Genomic DNA, 20,924 nt, shown 5'->3' on the forward strand with positions numbered 1-20,924 from the left:
TCCTTTCTAAATTTTACAGCTTAATGATAGGGCAGGATAAAAAAACCTGAGCAGGAAGATACATTTTTAAATTGCTGGGGGACGAAGGTGCATCGATTTGAAAGTCAGCTGGAAGGAGGAGATGAAAAAACAGACCGAACGGCAGCATGTTTGATCTCGCTGGCACGATGTCTCCTGGTTGTACATCATCCCAGATTTAAGAAGAAGAAAAAAAAAGCGGGCCTGGTTGCTGTCCCCCTCCGAGCTGAATCAAGGTTGCTGTCAGGTCCTCAAACCGCAGGCCAGCGCTAATGGAAGCCCGCTGTCCTCCCGGTTAAATTTAATATCTCTCCGGCAAAAGAGGCGAAGAGTTATGATGGAGCAGCTGGAGGAAGTGTGGGAAGTGGAAGAACGCTGGCTTTGATACGTCTGGGCAATTAACCTTTCTCAAGCACTCGTCTGGCCGGCCCGTTTGTTTAAAAGGTGGACTGACCTTTATTTTACATTCTTAACCCACTTCAATCTGCTGTGGCATGCATTGTGTGTGGTATGCATGCGTGCATGGTTGCTTGTTTTCAAGTGAGGGGATTCGATACTTTACTTCCCCTTGGAGAGAATGTGTGTGTGTGTGCGCGTGTGTGTGCATCTGTGCTCGTGTGTGTGTGTGCGCATCTGTGCTTGTGTGTGTGTGTGTGTGCGCGCATGTGTGCTCGTGTGTGTGTGCACGCCATGTGCTCTTGTGCACTTCTGGACGCACAGACCCTCTCCCATGTTCAGGCTGATGGGAATCCCCAGCAGAGGCTGATGAGATGCCACAGTCACACTCCTGCCTGAATGGCACTTGGCCTCAGAGTATGACTGCCAGCACAATATGCAGGTCTGTGCAATAATTACTCAGATGGGCCATAAAGCAGATTTATGCTTTATCAGTTCTGTCTTTTCTAAATATGAGGCGAGCTCACATTGTTAAGTGTGACATAAATATTTACACACGCTGAAAATGTAATGTCATGGAAATTTGCAAGAATTACACAGGAGAAATGATTAATCCACTGGCAGCATAAGAACACTAACATCTGAAAGCCGCTACCATTATAAAAGGTTATGAAATCCCACCTATATCATAAATCCCAGTGTGGTCATTCTTGTTGAGTCTGCATAAATGCTATTGTTTTAATTTAGTACTCGTGCTTTATTAGAAACATTCCTCAGGGCTGCAGTAATATTCACAAAAGGCCATGTGACTTCCTGTCAAAGCTGTTATCGAGTCATGCCGCTATTGTTTATCATGAACAACAAGCTAAGAAGCGCAACAACTGTGTTTCTGAAATGTCAGTCATGTAGAGAGAGTGTGGAAATCTATACAGAAAGGGAGGCAGGCAGCACTATATAAATACTCGCATTAATAATATATGCGTCACAGCTGAGGAAACTTGCAGAAACAGAGAGAGACTAACAGAGAGAGAGAACTGTCTGAGCCATGCACACAGTCTCAGTACGAACCACAGGCCAAACTCGTTCAGATGGATGGCATTCATAGATAATCATGTGCAGAACCAGACTGCAGTATCGATTCAATCATCATTAGCCCAAAAATGTAGTTTATAATTCAATACAAATGAGCGCAGTTTTTCCTCAGTTCTGTTGGTTCATAAAAAAAGGTTTTATGACTACAGTAAACTTCTGATGAGCCACCCAGCCCCGGGAGGTCAGTACAAAATGTACACAACATGCACCGTTAAACTGACTTCCAGTCCGTCATGACAGATAATGCTGGAAATAAAAGACCATTAGTTATAGGAGCAAAAGCCCAAAAGGCTTTCACTCTTTCTCCAAAGCAGAATGAAAATGCCCCCCCCCCCCCCGATCTGTATTTATAGCTGCGGTGTCATTTAAGCAGCTAGTCGCACCCGATACCGGCAGAGGTTGTGCAAAGACAGGTTGCCAGTTCAGACAGAAGTAACTTGCCTGAACTTGAGTTTCCATAGTAACCAAATGAACCCAGCAAAAGGATAACAATGAATAGATGGGCTCCACCAAACGCAATCCAAATCAATATTACATCGCATCAATTCTGCAGATGCTCTTATCCAGGATATATCAGAAATATCACACAGGAGATGAAGGGCAATCAAAAACAAACAATGAGGACAGTTACACACCTGAGCTAGAGTGTCATTAAAGCACGGAGTATCGTTTTATTTTATTTAATGTCACACACTGGCCAGCCCAATGTGAGTGACGCACTGGCCAGCCCAATGTGAGTGACGCACTGGCCAGCCCAATGTGAGTGACGCACTGGCCAGCCCAATGTGAGTGACGCACTTAGGCCTAATCGTTCTTCCTAGTGGTTACTCGCTAACTTGTTTGAGCAAACGTAACGGACCGTAAAGAGGCTGACCTGGCTGTTAGCTACGAGAACACTGAAAAACAGGAGTGATACTCACATCCAACTGAGCGGACATTTTCTCAACATTTTTATAGCTCAGCTGTAGCAAAATACTGCAGTAGCTAATTGACCGAGAGTACAAGTGTCCTTGTGTGATCCATTTACTGTACTTGACAACAGCGCTCGGTTAGTCCATGCCCCTAAATGTGTGCAATATTTAGCACCTCAAAGCAACAACTAAACCGCTTCCGTATTCTGCTGGAATACATTCATTTCCCCATTTAGGATTTTGTCTCTGATTGGACATATAAAGCTCAACAGAACAAAGTTGGACAGATAAAAACTGGCTTAAGATTCAACTGAACAACAGGCTGGAATCTGTAGCCAAGAAGCGTTTTCTGCACTAAATGTCAGCAACTGAGACAATCAGTAGACCTTTATATCACCAAAACTCAGGACACAAATCACACCCTCTTACACCCAAGCAGGGGCACCATCAGGGATTTTGGGCCCCATGAAAACATCTCACATTGGGCCCCACCACCCCACCACCCCCACCCCTGTTATATTTTTTGAGGGCCCCTGTCAGTCAGGGCCCTTGAAATTGTCCTACCCCCCCCCCCCCCCCCCTTACAGTACCCTGCTTCCAAAACTATTCCCATGGAACTTCAGTGTGTGAGTGACGTACTTGTAGCTGAACCTCTCTCTCACAATCAGACGCCTTTGGGCTGATGTTAACAGCACTCAGCTCTACTTCAGACGGCGTGAAAAATCTTTTTCCGGAGGAGTCCAGCTCCCTCGAGCTCCAGGCATCCATAAACAGGCTGTTGTGACATTACTGATTTTTCATTTGTACCGAACAAGTCCCGAAACACTACACCCCCCCCCCCCCCACACTCCTGCGCTGCTCTTAACAAGAACGCACGCAGCCGCACATTCAGATCCAACCGCACAGACATCGCGCTCCGGGTTCTTTTCTTCTCGGTGCACATCGTCAACACTCTCTCAGAATCCCAGAGTCACCTGCCTGAGGAACACCCCTGAGGAGACGCGCTGAAATTGCGCACGCATGTAACTGCTGTCGCACCGACGAGGCGCACTGTGTGTGTGCATGTCTGTTCAGTGGTGATAAAAAATAAAAATAAAAAAAAACAAGCTTCGCATTCTCCGCAAAATGAGAAGCCTGGTTCTGTTCAACTTGCAGATGCACTCAAACGCTCTTACAGACTGTCAGATAAGACGCACTTCGCGCTGCAGAATGCGCTACGAGCTCACGATCGACAGAGCCGTTCGCTACGCTTAAGCCCGGGATCAGAGAAAAATATCTAATTAAGCCCCCCAACGGAAACCTGAAGTGCGCTCTCTGCTGGTTCAGCTGTTATCTGTCACCTTGTCATGCTAACTCTAATACCTCCAGACTGTAAAGTGAATGAGTTTAAAAGCTTATTTCTCAGATAGAGCGAAGAGCACAAACATGCAGCATGGGCGCTTCTGAAACAGCCTCTGTTCTTCACCAGTCCGGTGCAGCTGCTAATCTGCAACACGCCACTGCGTCCCTTTCTCTGTACTCACATTTCACAACATTTTCTGACTCTATATTGATGATCAAAGAATAATTACATATAGCAGTCCTGCAACAGACTCCCGTGGCATAAAGCTCCAGTGAACAGGGTAACATGTTGGTCTCTGCAGAAAGCAGTGCTGGGAATCTCAAGGCAGCTTGAGGCGCTTATGAACAGACAGCTGCTCATTACCGTATAATCACCAATCAGCGAGAAGACCGAACAGGACCCTCGATATGAAGAGGCTCAGGACAGCCGTGGCCGCAGGACTGTGGTGCAATGCATGATGGGAGTTTTCCAGGGAGGAGAGTCACGCTGGAGCAGACAGAAGCAGGCCAGCCAGACGCACAGACTCAGCTGCTGACCCACCTGCTCATTTTCATGAGATGAATTTCAAGCAGCTCGCTCCTCTACACCCTCCACTGCCCCCACCCCCCGCTCCCCTCTACACCCCCCACTGCCCCCACCCCCACCTCTGCAAGATGCTCTCATCAATCCTTCTCACATGTGTACAACCTCCCTCTCTCCTTCCTTCTCCTTCTCTCTCTCATTCCGTCTCTCACATTCTCTCTCCCTCTCTCCTCTCTGCCCTCTTTCTCTCTCTCCTTCTCATTCTCGCTCTCATTCCCTCTCCTTCTCTCTCTCCCTCTCTCTCTTTACCTCCAAGCTGCTTCCACTGAACTTTATTGGTATTTTTTCCATTTCCAGCACTGTCCTACAGACAAATTTCACACATTCTGTTGGTCCCAGATCACCTTGGACTGAAACTGTCAAATGAAGTAAATAAAATATAAAAGTAGCATTATACCCAAGTAGAATTAATTCATCATTATAGAATTCTTATAAACAGCTTTGATTTCAGCATTTTCTATACACCTGTTCTCCCATATGTCTAAAGATGCAGAAACACGCACGCACACACACACACACACACACACACATTCCAAGGGTAAGTAATGCATCAAATCCCTCACCTGAATTGTTTTTGAGCGAAGTAATTTGTTTTTCTGTCCTACACTTTAACATTATAGATATGACAAAGAACATTTTTTTTCTTCTCCACAATCCGAAAGTTAAAATCATCTCAGAGCATATCTATCAAAAAGACACCTAGACAAATAAACAGAAACCAAGCTCACATTAATCACTCCAGTTTCACACCTGCAAGCTGCCTCCACTGACCAAGGCGACAATGTCCCGGAGACAGCATTGTGTCGGATTTCCATCATGTGACATCAAGTGCAATGTTAGTAACAATGTACACTAATTGTGGGCTTATCATAGCTGTGTGAGTCAGACAGCACACATTAATCATAACACACTTAATTTATAAAACACGTTAAAGAATCACAATAACTCATTAAAGGAGCACTGTGAGACTATGAGGGGGAAGTAGCCTAATCATGTGACCCACCTTTTCCCTGCAACCCCCCCCCCCCCCCCCCATCAACCTCAAAACTAAACACATAAAAAATACACACTCACAGTCTGAAGCAGAGTGAATCACACGCACACTGCAATGTAGACCAAACATCTGGCCGTTGGAAACTGAACAAGTGGAGCAGATCCTGGTGTAAGGTCCTAACTGGCCCGGTAGTTTTGAGGTACTCTGAAGTAAATTGGCTATTTGCTTTGCCTCAGTGAACACCAGCGCAGTGGCAGCAGATTATTTAAAAACTGCACAGCGCTTCAGTTTCACAGAGGAAGCACTATGTAGGTGGAAATAGTTTCACAGGATCCACATTATTAGCAATGGCCTTTCATTAAGGTGATCCCTCCCAAATCCTTATTAGAAACCGCTACTGCAATTTAAGAAAAGTTAACTCACAACAGGAAAAAATGTTTAATGTTAACACTAAAGTTCTCCAGAAAGTATTTTAAGAAAGGCAGTGCGCTATTAAATGCCCCCCAGCTCAGAATGCACCCATTCTCTTCCCTTTGAAGTAACTCCTGGGAAAATTAGATTAAGCAAGCCGACATGACATTTAAATGCTATCTCCTCTCTTAGACCCTCAGATGCTCTCACACAAAATGATTTAAATTATCTAAATTGCCTTTGATATGCTTTTAATTTTTAATTTCACTGTTTAATATTGCGAGGGCTACATATGCACAATTTGAATTCCAGCAGTTTGGGTCGGGTGCTACAGTTTGAAAGGGAACTGAGAGAGTCTTGGTTTAAATGATTTAGAGGCAGTTTGTAATGAGGCATATCCCGGCTGTGCTTTTGAGCTAACCGTTAGTTCCGTCTTCATTCCTCTACAGTCTTCATTGTCACGCACAGAAAGAATGATACTTAATAGCTTAGCTGTATCAAACGTTCAAATAGTTTGTTTTCTTTTCTTGGCAATTTTGTCAGGCTTATTTATTAAACATGCTTAAAAAAATCTTAAGCCTTGTAGTTCCATTGTGCACTTGGAATTTAATAGGCTTATCTCAATTATAGAAACCAGACTTTGGGCTTTACTTCAACTGGTAGCTAAAAACTCAAATGGAAGTACATTCATGTTTGTGCATGAAGGTACCTAGTTTATTTATATATATTTTTTTACAACAAATGCCATCAAGTAATGCATGATTCTTGTTTAAATGAACACACCTGAGAATCATTTAAAACCAAAGTGGGTTCTGGGCAGCTGCCAAACGAAGGCCCGGTCCCGGTCTCGTCCGTGTGCGGTCCAACAGCGGCGAGTGACGTCCCGAACGTGGACGAGATGTGGTCACAAGACAGCCGCTTTAAAACTGAGACCTGTCACGGACAGCAGTTAGAACAAACAAATAAAAATATTTCTCAAAACTAACCGAAAACTTCTCATTTCACTTAGAGTTCCCTCTTTACAGGAACTTGGTGGCATCAGACCTCAAACGGCCACGACAGTCGAAAGGCAGGCCGGGACACACAGACTCCTCAGTTTGAAGGGCACACAAAACCCCCCAGGCCTGTCACAGGACTGCACATTCAGCTGACAGCCCAGCGCTCTCTCTCCATCGATAAGGCCTCAGACTCAAGCGCTTTGAAGATTCTCTGCAACCGCCATGAAAAGCAACCGCGCCCCGTTTGACGGACTGCGCGTGGATGTCGCCTGAAAGGAATAAAGGATTCGGTAGAAATACAAACCCCTGGGAACGACTTTGATTGGACACACTACTCATAAAAGACCTATTCTGTACAACGCACCTGACCAAAGAAGTTCCCCAAAATGTAGTTTTCAAATACATAATGCCCTTTCACAGAGACCACCAAGAGTCAATGTAGATAGATACATATGCTAATTGTCAGCGGTTATATCAAGCATTGTTAAAGATTGCCTGAAAATCTCTTTATGCCTATTAAACACATACAGTATATGCCTCAGCAATGGCCCTTGGGTTTATTATATCTCAAACTATCAATTTATCCATTCGTCATAATCTGTCATGTTTTAGTAATAAAACACAATAAACTGAAAATGACGGTGTAAAATGTTTGGTTTTATGACTTCTTACCAAAACATCCCTGGAATCTTTGAACAACCATTGATCAGACCGGTCTGAAGGAGGAAAACAAACGAGAAACGGCAGGAACGATTCCTGAAGAGAAACTAATCGGGACGGTGCCAGACACCTCCACTTTCCAGCTGGCCCGAGGACCGGGCCGAAGTGCTCTGATGAGAGACTTCAGGAGCCATTACAGCCTGGCTCGGCACCGCTAAATGGATGCAAGCCGCCTGGAAGCAGCCAAACCACACACAGCGCTAGCACTCCTCACTCAACCCTCATTTCTAGGTGCCGTCTTCCTGAGAAATTGAAAAGCGAAGAGCAAACATTTTCCGCCCGACACGACCTCATCCCTCGCCGCGGAGATGAAGGTTCGGCTTCGCAGGGAGACGACTGAACGCCCGCACGGCCATTACTGCTCCCACAGCTCTGCATCGCAGCCAATTAGCGCTCGAGTGCGGCTTGTTTGTTCTAAAAGCGAACGCTGAAGCCACTTCAACAGCAATTTATCTTTCTGCGGTAACAGAACCACCTTTGCAAGGATGAAGAAGTCTTTACCTGCCCGTGAGACGCATAACCGTACTACAGAACAACAAAGGGCAAACAGCTGGAACACATCCAAATGAAACTGCTGGTCTACCAATCAGAAGGCTATAAAATGGGGATTCCTCAAGGATTATTTGTGGCATTTCATACTTTTAAAACTAGAGTACACAAACTCGGATAAAATGTTGGGCTATAGGACTACAAGCTGCCATCTACAATAGAACACAGATTGTCCAGTTGCCTGTGGCTTGTACCCCAGCACCTTATAGGGGGGTCTATATTGTAAAATTTAAAGTACACCAGAATATACAGGGTTTGCACTTTTTCTTTTTTCTTTTTGATTTCATATGTGGCAATAAACCAATGTGGAAATGAATGTTGTAGATGCTGAAGACAAAATTCAGACAGGGTTGAAGGTCAAAGTGTAAAAAGAAGACAACATAATGGAATTTATTCCAAAGTCAGTCTTATTCATAACATACTGAATATTTTCAGTGTTTTCTCTATGACCTGAAGTACTCGGAATGGAAAAGGCCTAATTTTTTGATGATCAATTCATGAAATTGTTTGACATGCCTTACAGTAGACATACGAGTCAACTCCACAGGATGACTCCACTATCAATATTTTATAGAGCTCTCCTGTAGAATAAGATAGATTTCAGGGGACCATATTCTGTGAATTCTGCCAACTGAATTCCTGTCATTTCCCTTCCCTTCTCATATTGATCCAATCTATTTCATAGGAATTTGTTGTTGTTTATTGATATATTAGAAAACACTAGTATCTTTGTGTGCTATGTTCGTATTGCTAGATATTTGACATGTTTTGCAAGTTTGGATAAGTTAGGTGGTGCAAACCTAGAATACAAACCAGGCTTTATATAGAAATACATAGGCTTGCTTCCTGCTTCAGTACGAGAGCATGATGGGCATAATGTACTCTGTACAGACGTACCCCCAGCGCAGAGAACCCTGGACTGTGCACGTCTGCTGGGACGTGACCAGCCCTGAGCCAGCCACAGTAACACAGACATGAGGAGAAGGTGAACTTGGTAATTATTCGCAGTGCGACTCCATTTGAAAACTGAAATAATATATATATATAGTGATAATGTATATATATATTGATATATATATAAAAAATATATAATATATATTTTATATATATAATGTTCCAAAAGCCTCATGATAATGGCCTTTATGCTGTATGATTAAAAATGTTTCAGATCCAAGTAACGGTCAACATAAATCACACTGACATAGACAAGTGATCAAAGGGAGTTCAGCGACCACAGAAATCCCAATATAACCCCCTCAGAAAAAGCACACATACAGCGCAGACGATAAATTATCCACTTTGTACTCCATCGTCACCGGGTTATAAATCAAATAAACTAGCAAATTAGGTTTTTTTTATACTCATTTGCATGCGCAGTGCTGATTTTACCTCGTCACCACCACAGACTGTTCCATTAAACTGAATCTCGCCACGAAAGTCAACATTTCCCATCAACGCGGTGCGCAGAAGAAAGTGCAAGAGCAGCATTAATGAGTAAATACTCTGCATTACTCATCCGCAGAGCAGACGGCCATAGCTCATCTTATACATTATCCAACTAAACAGCTGCTTATTTACCAAAGCCAGGCAGGGAGAGCTCACTGCTCAGGGTCCTCCCAAATGTGAACCCCCCCCCCCCCCCAAAAAAATATATAAACCTCACAAGTCACAAGTGCAGAGTTCTGACCCCGCCTGAGCAGCTCTGGCCTGTGTGGCAACAGGCTCCGGGCAGCTTGCAAACGAACAGTTTAAACGCAATGCAAGCCCTCCCCAGAGTCTGCTTCTGTTTATTTACTCCTCTGTACTTTTTTAATGTGCACTTCTGTTGGACTTGCTAATCTGTGCAGTGAAAAAAGCACTGACAGGCCACATCTCTGCAGGGTGAAAAATAATGAGCAAATTTTCATGAATTCTGCTGAAGGTATTTTATGAGCTTCTTTCCATCGAAAGAAACAACTGCCAAACAGTTAAGACACTAAAACGCTCTTCATCCCGGATTATGAACGTATTGTGGTGGTTTAAGCGTATAATAAATGATCAGACTCCACTTAATTTACTGCCGAATTTCAAACAGACGACGTGCATTTCGACAAGAGGCGCTTTTCTTCCATGTCTGAGGAGTTAAACAAAATTTGACAGGTATCGTATGACATGCTGCAAAGATGACAGCGATCAACTCCGAGGACAGTCTGACAGCACAGATGAAACTTTTTGAATGACGTGACTATTTCCTCATCCAATTTTTAATTGCATGCTGGCTAGCCTTTTCAGATTATACAGAATCGAGATGCTCCCACAGACGGCTAAAATCAAAAGCACATCTAAAATACAGGAGCCAGACGGAAGCCTTAACAAAAGCGCACAGTATATACTTAATTCGCCTGATTGGCTGAGATCTCCAGGGGGCCAATCACAAAACAACAGGCTCTTCCAGTGACTGCCATTTTCTCAGGAAACGCAACGGGACATCATTTTACTTTATAGCCGACCAGCCACATTCAATGATGATCACTAATCATCTAAATGTTAGTGCACATTTGCAAAATAAAACCTCCAGAACACTTCAATGTGCAGTAGACACTGACATGAATTATTCAGCACACAGACACACGTAAACACGCACACACACGCACATGCACGTAAACAAAAACACGTAAACACACATGCACAAACACACACACAGCTCGCTTTAAAAGTGTCATACATCACTGAATGGGAGGGCAATGCTGTGTCCAGCTCATTAGCCTTCAACATGACTTCCTTGATTCAGAATCAGCCAATCGACAAGGAAACTCCCCTACAGGGAAATATGCCTTGTACACGCAGTGACACCATTATTATCCTGACAAATACGATATATATATTATACAGACAAGCACAAATTTCTCACCTGTGTCTGTGCTCTCATTATGGATTTTAGCCTGGACTGATTTACAACATCTGAGACACAGCCTATAGTATTCTACCTGGAAATACACTGCATCGCAAAGAATAGGGTTTGGGCAGAGATCTCCTTTGAGGTTGTGTTGGACATAAAAATACAGGGGTTAGCAGTGATAAATGTGATGTGTGAGGAGAAATAAGGTCATACACGATATGAGAGAGAGGGAGGGAGAGAGAGAGGGGAAGAGGGAGAGAGAGCGAGGATGAGGGAGTGGGAGGGAGAGGGGGGAAGGATGAGAGAGACGGGGGAAGGGGGAGAAGGAGAGAGAGAAGGAGTGGGAGAGAAAGAGAGGGAGAAAGAGAGGGGAGAAAGAGATAGAAAACTCTGGGGTGAAGACCATAGGAACGGTCCTGACTGCAGCATATGAGCATTAATTATGACCAGCAACAGATGTACCCGCATGAAAAAAAAAAATTTAAACAAAGATGTCCACAGCTGAAGCGGCAGAACAGCTGGAGGGAGATATCTCCTAGTCAAACAAAACCCGCTTAAGCGCTTCACATCTGGCTTGTTTGGACACATTAATTAGCATCAGAACCAGCTTTGTGGCTCACTTTGCATCACATGGATAAACGTGAAAATACACCTGCTTTAGGAAAAACACGCATCCGAGTGGCACAGCAGAGTTTGGGCTGCGTTTACTTATTTTTAAAGGCTTTGCATAGCACTGAAACAACAAACATTTGTTATGTCAGTATTCCTTAACTTAATTTCAGCACAAGACTGAAAATAGTTGCAAAACTTAAAGCTTGTTTTTTTTTTCTCCAATAGACATTTGACAGCAGTATTATTATGACACTTTAATTCCGACTATTTACTGCACTTACTAATGCAAAGTGAGAACTGTTCAAGTCAGTCGATGTCACACGGATATTCATACTGATCTCCGCTAATTAACTGGAGTAATTACTGGGAATGCACTGCGTATGTTCCTTCAGTTTTTTCACAATATTGCATCATCTGATGGTTATGAGAGTGAATCCATGACTGGTGCAATCCTTCAAATAAATTGCTGAAACTCACAGGAAGTGTCACACTTTTGTACATTTTTTAGTCGCAGGCAGTGCGCTGAATAGGGATCCACCATGCCGGGAAACGCTCTGGATTAGGCCTCATCCACACCACATTACGTCCTCAGCTGCTCTGTTCTGCAGAATGAAGGATGTGACAGAGTCTGGAGCGGCTGAAAGTCACACAGCTAATTACTACAGCAAATCCAGATGTCTTCACAAATGAGAAATTAATATGATCATATGAAATCTTTTCTCTGGATGAAAGGAAACTAACGCCAAAGTTTTACCGTTTAAGTTATATTTAAAGGGACAACTCAGTATACATAAATATGAAGAAATATCAGAAAAACATTCAGGCTAAACTGATACTTTGATCCATGAACTTTGAGTTTTCCACAGTTATTCTTTCAGTGAGGCTGCTGTACCCATATAGCAGCTATTTAGAGAAAACTCTCCTGAAAGGTTACAAAGCAAGTTCTTAAAAGACAAAAACACCTGCAGCCTTTTAATGTCCGCTATCGCCCTGTCACAGCACCTGAAGCCCTACTGCATTACGGAGACAGAGGAATAAACAGACAATCCTTAAATAAAGGATTTGCTGCGGTTCAATCCTTTGATGTTTGCGCGTACAAGTGCAGTAAGGTACGGGAACGTCTGGGAGGGGCAGCCATTCGAGCATAAAAACAGCTCAGTTCAGGATTGAATCCCGCAGCTCCTGTCGGCTCTGCCGCTGAAAGGATGTGGCACTTCACCGTGGCGGTTTCCTCATTTCACGGGCCTCCCCAGAGTGAGGCTTCACTCAGAGGAACAGAAACGCTTCCGCAGGCCAAACCGAAGACAGGAGGACCACAGGGCTCACCAGGGCCGGCCAGCTCTTATGTGCAATAAGCCAGGCCCTGACTGCACTGACAGGGACGCGAGACGTGCGATCACAGCATCCAGAGTGAGAATATACTGCAGATATTTCAGCTCTTACCATAGTACTGCACATATAACACCTTCCAGAGCTTCACCTGAATGCCTAAATGTAAATGCATTTTAACATACATGTGATGTGTTGTATCAGTAAAGACAACTCCAGGTCACATTCATTAACAGCAAAATCAAGATGATCGCACGCACCAGCACACCACACCATCACATTACCGTTAACAGTAAGGCAGAGTACCGCTCAGCTTCAGTCCCACAGGTACCCAATCAGGACAAGGGCAGGTGTACAAATGAGAACCCAAAAAGGGGGTGCTTCTGGGGTCCCCCCCGAGCGGCTGCTGTGTGCGCTCATAGCCACGGCCAGCCCGATAGCACGCTAACGCTAACGTGGGACCGGAGCCTCTCCAGAGGGCCTGTTCGCCGCCAGCACAATCCTCCGCGTCACATTTCACGCTCCTAATTCAAGCGCCATCCAATCGCAGCGCAATTAATTACAGATGGTCGTCAGTCAGCTGTGAAGAATACACAGTGCCCCTGATACACGTGGAATAAGAGTAAATTATGTGCTGTTTCCCAACGGGCCCAGAGAGAAGGAAGAAGAGGGGCAGAGGCACACGCGACAGCAGATTTACAGCCTTCATCTGCTCATCCGTCTCACCTGGAAACACAGAGAGCACAAGATCTGCTCTCTCCAGGGCAGTCTATCTGCACCACATTTCCACAGCAACACTATAAATTGGATAACAGCCATACTTACAAATACAAATGCAGCAGCTACACTTTTATTAGCTTGGTTGCTCACACCACAGTTTGTTTGCGCAAAGGCAACATCTATGTATGAAAGTCACCACGTGACAGTCACTGCAAATGCAGTGCATTTCAGACGTTAATGTGTGTGCTTCTCATTGAAACCACTCACATATGAGTCAGGTATACCTGCAACGCACTAATACATGTGTATGGAATATTGATCATATGATCTGCCAGTTCTCTGTAAACGTTACTGCAAGATGAGCTGGTTTCCAGACAGAGTCGGGCATCTCAGAGAGCCTCATCCACCTCATCCCTTCATTCAGGTTACAGACGGACATTTGGCTGCAGAATTAGCACAGCTGGGATTTCTGTCTCTGTGACAGGTGCACCCGTCACTCAATCAGTGTGACTGCAGGATGGACGGGCCCAAAACAATTATAATAAATCCACACAGTAAGAGGCCATTTCACCGACTCACTGCACCCTGAACTGGACCAACTTGGACCACCACTCACTCTCTCCATAAATGACATTTGATTGGACCCTGTATGAATGATGTAATACAGTAGCTTTAAAGCTGGGATTATCACACAGAATGTACAACAGGCAGTGAAAATGGCCAATAATAACATTACCTGCTTTTGCCTGGACTAAAATTCATTGAATGAAATACAATGAAGAAAAAATACATTTGTAAATGCATCTGAATTTTAGGCCCAGTCTATTCCAGCCGGTGAAATACTATGGCACTTTCCACTACAATACCCAGAAGGCACGCTGTTTTAAAGGAAATCAAAGCCCTGAAGTGACATCAGCTCTACACACAACGCACCAGAAGGCCAAAGTGAAAATGTTTCCACACAATTTTCCATAAAATGAGATTCATTCAGCACCCACAGAGCGGAGATTTGTTCAGGAGCACTTATGTGTCACTGCGCTACTGAGAGCAACATAAATACAAGAAGGTCCCTCCAGCATGAAGCCTCGTACCTCATATTCAATATTTTGCCTTATTTATGAGACAGAAAGCTAACAAAACAGAAACACAGTTTGAAATGCAAAAAAAAAAACCCAAAACCCATAAATAACATCTTACCTGACCGGGCTTTTTCATCAGAAAGAGCAGATTTCCTCTCAGCCGACACCATCTCTCTTTAGCGTCTGGAGCGGGCGGGAGAGAGGAAACAGAAACGTCTCAGAAGCAAAGCCACTGAATTTGTTTTTGGGGTTTTTTTTGTGTGTGTTTATTTCAGAACACTGAGTCAGGAGCTCTAGCCTGGGTTTATGGAAACACTGCAGGAGAAAGGCACGTTGCTTTTAAAGGTCAAAGGAGGGAGGAGGAGAAAAAAATCATTAGAGATTTCAGCTCTATGGCCAGCAGCTACGGGCAGCTAAACGTCAGATCACTTCCCAGAATGTTCCGGATTCCCCGCAGCCCTGAGATGTGGAGACTGCAGAACTAAACGCACTTTACTCCCATTGGCTCCCCCCCACCCCCCGCTGAGAGGGGCAAACAGGCTCGTATGTGGGGAGGGAAAGGGGCAGCACTTTAAATCTGTGGGGAAAAGAGAGGTAAAACCTCCAATATTACTCCTCTGAGAAACCCCCATCAGCTTTCCATCAGGGGTCATTTTCAAATACCATAATTTTGACTATTATGATATTATGAAAGTATCTGGCATCACGTCAGGACTGAGGACCAGATTACCTCAGATTGTGTGCTCATGTGTGAGACATACGCCACACTAAAGGCTTTTAAAGTAGAATAATGCAAAAAAAAAAGATATTTTGCAGAATTAATGGAATAGGCATAAATAAATACACATCATTTGAAAAATTAGTAAAATCCAATTATCAGAGGTCAGAGAAATTATCCAGGGAAACAGCCACCACTTTGGGTGGCATTTATTCAGGTAAAGAGGTGGAAAAGCCAGGTTCAGAAGGTGAACATCCTCCCCAGTATTTTGTTCCAATCATCTGGATTAGTCAATTAGCGCAATTCTTCAGCCAGGAGGTAGAACTATTTTGCAAAATCAGGTAAGTGATTTTATGGGTGGAAGAAACACACGGCAGTACTTCTACTTTCTGACCCCTGGACTTTCCACCTCTACTCAGTTGAATGCAAATATGTATTTTAACCTTTCACTTTTTGATTGTTACTTGATTTTTTATTTTTTATTTTATTTTAAAGAGCGTGCACCCTTTGTCTGAGCAGAAGAAGACATGGCCAACAGCCATGAACAGCACCGGACAGCAGATCCAGCTGCTTACTCTGGACCACTGAACACTCTCATTGCATTCAACACCGTGACCGGTCTGCTGTCGAAAACATTTTTCCACCGTTCATCCATTGTCCCGAGCGATTGCTCTTCCTCCTTTCAATAAGCACCCAGCCTGCGGAATTATCCGGCAAAGTGCCGTACCTTCAGGGTTCCCTGCATCGCCCGGGGCCAGCCGATTCGCCCAGAGCCTCCCCTCTCTGTCAAAGCTTCCGGAAGGTCCTCCAGACAGGAAGGCAAGCTGAGCTGCATTGAATTTCATCCTCCTCTTCTCCGAATTACACAGAGCTCTGCTCAAACACACAAAACACACACTCAGAAACAAGGTCAGAAACAAATGCACCCACAGCCTGTGGTTGAATGTCCACTTTAAACTCATAACACACACACGGGCGTGTATGAAAGGGTCTGCAGCAGGGTTTATTCACCTTATTTGAGGACATATCACGTTTTGGAGAAGTGCCAATACCAAACAAACACAGTACAAGCAGAAAAAACATAAGCAACAAATTACAGGTAAAAACACATCTAACCATCCTGCAATCATGCTTTAGATATGGAAAGACTGCTCAACTGAACCCACAGCTTATGAAACCTCTGCTTTATCAAGAGAACGCGGCAAACCAAGTGGGTTCCGTGCAGCTGCACTGACAATCAGAGATCCAGCGATACGTTTCCCCGTCTCTACAGATCCAGCGATACGTTTCCCCGTCTCTACAGATCCAGCGATACGTTTCCCCGCCTCTACAGACGAGCAGCGATACGTTTCCCCGCCTCTACAGACGAGCAGCGATACGTTTCCCCATTTCTACAGACGGGCAGTGATCCAGCGATACGTTTCCCCGTCTCTACAGATCCAGCGATACGTTTCCCCGTCTCAGTGTGGCAGCACGCTTTAGTGGCATGAAAAGGGCGAGCACTGTTGGGCCGAATGACCCGCTCTCGTCATTACAGCACGGTAGGTTATGTTAGCCGCAAAAATAGATTGTCAGCCATTCAAAGACTACATTCAGAGAGAACCACAGCTAACTTGAATTGTCCATTATGGAACAGGTTACACAACTGCGTTCCATAAGACTTTTAACATTCATTCTTGAATGAATTCTGGAAGACACTCAGTACTAATGCAGTTTGATGGTTAAGGGCTAGAGAGGTTTTTTAAAAAATAAAAAATAAATAAAGATGCAGGTGTACCTGTATTCATGAGAAATCTGAAATGTGTTAGAATTAGATTCTGCTAATGAGATGTCCGAGGGATTCACAATAGCACGGCCTTTCCAAATTCATTAAGTCTCTGTGACTGTGCTGGGCGCTTAAATATACTGGAGAATAAATGTCCATTTTTAGACCCTCCAAATGGTACATCCAGTAGACAGTGCCACACTGGCATGTTACACTGCGTGGTCTTGGTTAGCTTCGTCTCGCAATCAATCTTGCATACAAGGCTGCACATTAACGCTTGGCTTGGTTATCTCCCACCTTATACTGAAGTCATTTGGGTCACGATGCATAGAGCTGCAGCAGAGCAATCCCGCACAAATCAGCCTAATAGTCCTCTTCAATTACCACCGCTATTTCTCAATGTCCCATTTCCTCCTAAATTAAATGCAGCTGGAACTAATGTCAGACATCTGAGGAGAAAGGCCTGTAGAGCATTCTGGTGACGTGCGACTAAACTACTGAAGAACGCCAGCAGAGAGGAGGAATCAGTCAACATCATGAGAATATCCACCGTGCTTCCTTTTTCATCTGCATTGGGATTACATGCCTCCATAGCTGGCCCCGAGGCTCAGGTCTGCTGCAGCAGTCCAATTATTGGAGATCTGAAGTGTGTTATTCCTAATTGATTACCATATGCAGTAGATGTAGCATATACTCTGACCTCAGGTTTAGCCTTGCTGCTCACACTGAGCCAATCGGCACAGGTTGGCCAGGTCGATGAGAGACCCCAGCACTCAAGTGCTAGAATAGAGGTGAGGTTTCAGTGGAAAAACTAAACCAGCAGGACACTGCTGGAGAGAAGCTCAGGATAAGGTTTCCACCCGAGAGATCAATCAGTGTCAACGCACACAAAACAACTTCATCCAGACGCACAGCCAGCTGCCCCACGGGGTAAAACAGATACCCCTCCAGCTGCCCCATGGGGTAAAACAGGTACCCCTCCAGCTGCCCCATGGGGTAAAACAGGTACCCCTCCAGCTGCCCCAGAGTTAGGTTCGTAAAAATCTACTTTAGTACTTTTTTTATTCTAAAAAAAATAAGCTCTACTACTGAATAAAATTTAATCAAATAATAATGAGAACAAAATTATTACTATTCCAACCCATCTTATTATTAATTGGTAATGTTAATTAACGAATTAATGAGGTGTTCTGGTACTGGCCGAAACCCTCAATCCAACTCTTAGGTAAGACAAAGTCAAAAGAGGAGTCCCGTTTTAGTACACACACATCTGAACTACATATTCAAATTAAGATCAAGAGCAATTTAAAAAAAAATCTTTGACCACTGTGGCTCAGAAATGCAAAATGTCTTTTTTATTAAAAAAAGAAAAAGAAAAGAAAAACACCTGCGTAACTGGGCATGCCCAGAACCCGTCGAGCCATGTGATGTCAGCCGCGGCAGAGATCCACATCGTCTGAGGAGCACAGCGGCACAATTCCAAACAGGCCAACTGTATAATTATTTGCTCAGATGAGGACAGAATCCTATTCCTTCCTGACCGGCGACTGAAGTGCTGGAGGAGGAGGGCTGCCTGGCACGGCAGAATCGGTTTTGTCAGCTCACACCGGTGTCTGCGGCACCTCTGGTCCCATATGGATTTCCTGCATTTCAAATGTTTAATCAGATGAAGTGCATCAAGGACTGGAATGAATTTCAGAGCAGGCCCTGCCGCCAGGCTGCCAGTGACGTCTTCCTTTCAGTCTCTCCAGACGGTATTGATTCCTGGGCACGGCTCCACCGGCGCCTGTCACAAACGCTTCGACAGGAAGCAGCCCGCAGAACTGCGGCATCTGAAGGTCTAACCTCCTATCCAATCACTGAATGAAAAAAGCTGCACTAAAACAATACAAAATGCACTTTTTTCTCCCAAATGAAATTACACAATGTTCTCATTTCTTAAAAGGGACATAAGCCGAAATCCTTTTATTTCAAAAAATATTTTAGCTTGTCATAAATATTGATTATATCCCTCAGCTATTTTGTCAGTTGTTTTAGTGAAAATGCACCCCTCCAACAGAGAGCCAACCCAGCACAGCACCAAGAAGGGCAAAGATTTAAGTTTGAAGACAACAGTGTGAACAGCCATGTGGTACTGTGCCTCGTTAATGTACTACAGGAGACAGGGTGACCAGCCCTGAAGGGAAATCACATGTCACTGTCAGCCGTAATATAAACATACATCAATATCAATAGAAACTAAATTATATTTTTTGGCTGTCTAGGTTTTTAGATTATGACACATTCATGTACATGTACAGCACAAAGTAATGTACAAGAGAGCCTGCATGTAACTAAGTCAATTCCTTTTTTTGTTTTTAGTTTGAAATGAAATTTTTTTTTTTTTTTCCCTTGGGCAAAAATAAAATCAAAGTGAGAATGTGTAGTTTTATTCTAATGGCTATCCATTCACGAGATTCAGATTTACTGAAAAAAATAAAATAAATAAACATTTGGAAGCCCCAATTCCCACCCCAAGAGTAATATGTAACAGAAATATGATTTTTTATTTTATTTTATTTGTGGACAGGGAATGGATTTTTCTTTTCTCTCTGACCTCAATTAACTCAAAATGCACCACATTGTATTTTTCTCATTCTCAGAGATATTGGCACCTAAACCCTGCTCTACATCTCATGCAACTTTCATGGGTTCTCCATCAGCTGAGACACAGTAGTGCAGAGTCAGGCGAATCCAGCAGTGACTCTCTATACTGCAGGCGCTCAAAATCAAACATGGGGTGTTTGAAACACTTATATATACATATTCAATCAAATACATATGCAATCCAACATTGTGGTGAATTAATAATTGGATTTATACAGAAATGACCCACAGATATTTTACCTGTAAACATTTCTTTTCCAATTACATTATTTGTGGCACATTAAGTTATCTGACATTCAGTCAGTCATTAAGGAACAATCCAGAAGCAAGAGGCGTTAAATTAAACAAGATATTAAATTATGCCTCATAGTGAAGCCTCCTATGGAAGCTCAGAATGCCAGTTTTAAATGCCACTCCCGCCTGCTTATGACAGCTGTAATTACAGTCAAATTACAGAGCATCTGCTTCTCACTGCACTTCATACACTGTTGTGTTGTTATAACCGGTTTAATTTACTGCGACTGGAAAATAGATGGAAGTACTTATCAAATGTTCGCCATTTACTTTGTAGACATTTACATGCTGCAATATGAAATTAATTTTTTTTTTTTTTACATAAGTCTAGGTGTTAAAATTAAATAACAGAAATTAGAAAAGGAATAACAGTATAGAGTGGTTTTACAGGCTGTAATGAGTTGTAGTCTGTAGCTTTTGGATCCTTGCTGAAGCCACTGGTCTCATGTACATTACAGGCGTCCGCTAAACACATAAATACTAGAATGGACATCATGAGATACAGCACACAACCTTTCCACTGTACAGGACAGCGCAGTCTGATCAGAAATGCAAAACCAAGACTGTCCTCTAAAGAATCAACTACAGAAAGTAATATAGCAAATTAATTTAGGGCACCATGGTTAATAACACAAACCACTGAAATTTCAGTATTGCTCAGTATTATTACAGAATCTCCCTAAAAATCCAAGCGATAAGATCCAGCGTCAGCTAAACGGCTCAGAGACTGGTTTGCCAAACCGGTAGGAGACTGGCTGCAGACCGGCTGGATTCACCGTGGAGATTAGTTTTTGGTCGTGTAACCGCTGCTTGGAGCTATATTTAAATATTCTGCTGATGAAGAGGAGTTAATTTTGCTCCGGACTAGAA

The 20,924-nt window shown here is 43.6% G+C and overlaps 1 protein-coding gene across 1 annotated transcript in view; it reads right to left on the reverse strand.

Annotated features, from left to right (window-relative positions):
- Positions 1–20,924, reverse strand: part of inpp4b (inositol polyphosphate-4-phosphatase type II B) — a 204,567-nt gene that overhangs the window by 179,576 nt on the left and 4,067 nt on the right. Inside the window, exons 2-3 of the mRNA XM_064345334.1 lie at positions 16,077–16,222; positions 14,750–14,814 (exon numbers count right to left, since the gene is read on the reverse strand). Of these exons, the coding sequence (XP_064201404.1) occupies positions 14,750–14,814; positions 16,077–16,194 (183 nt within the window). The 5' untranslated portion in view covers positions 16,195–16,222. The remainder of the gene's footprint in view (positions 1–14,749; positions 14,815–16,076; positions 16,223–20,924) is intronic.

This window comes from Anguilla rostrata, chromosome 7, assembly GCF_018555375.3.
Source record: "Anguilla rostrata isolate EN2019 chromosome 7, ASM1855537v3, whole genome shotgun sequence".
In the NCBI taxonomy this organism is placed as follows: domain Eukaryota; kingdom Metazoa; phylum Chordata; class Actinopteri; order Anguilliformes; family Anguillidae; genus Anguilla; species Anguilla rostrata.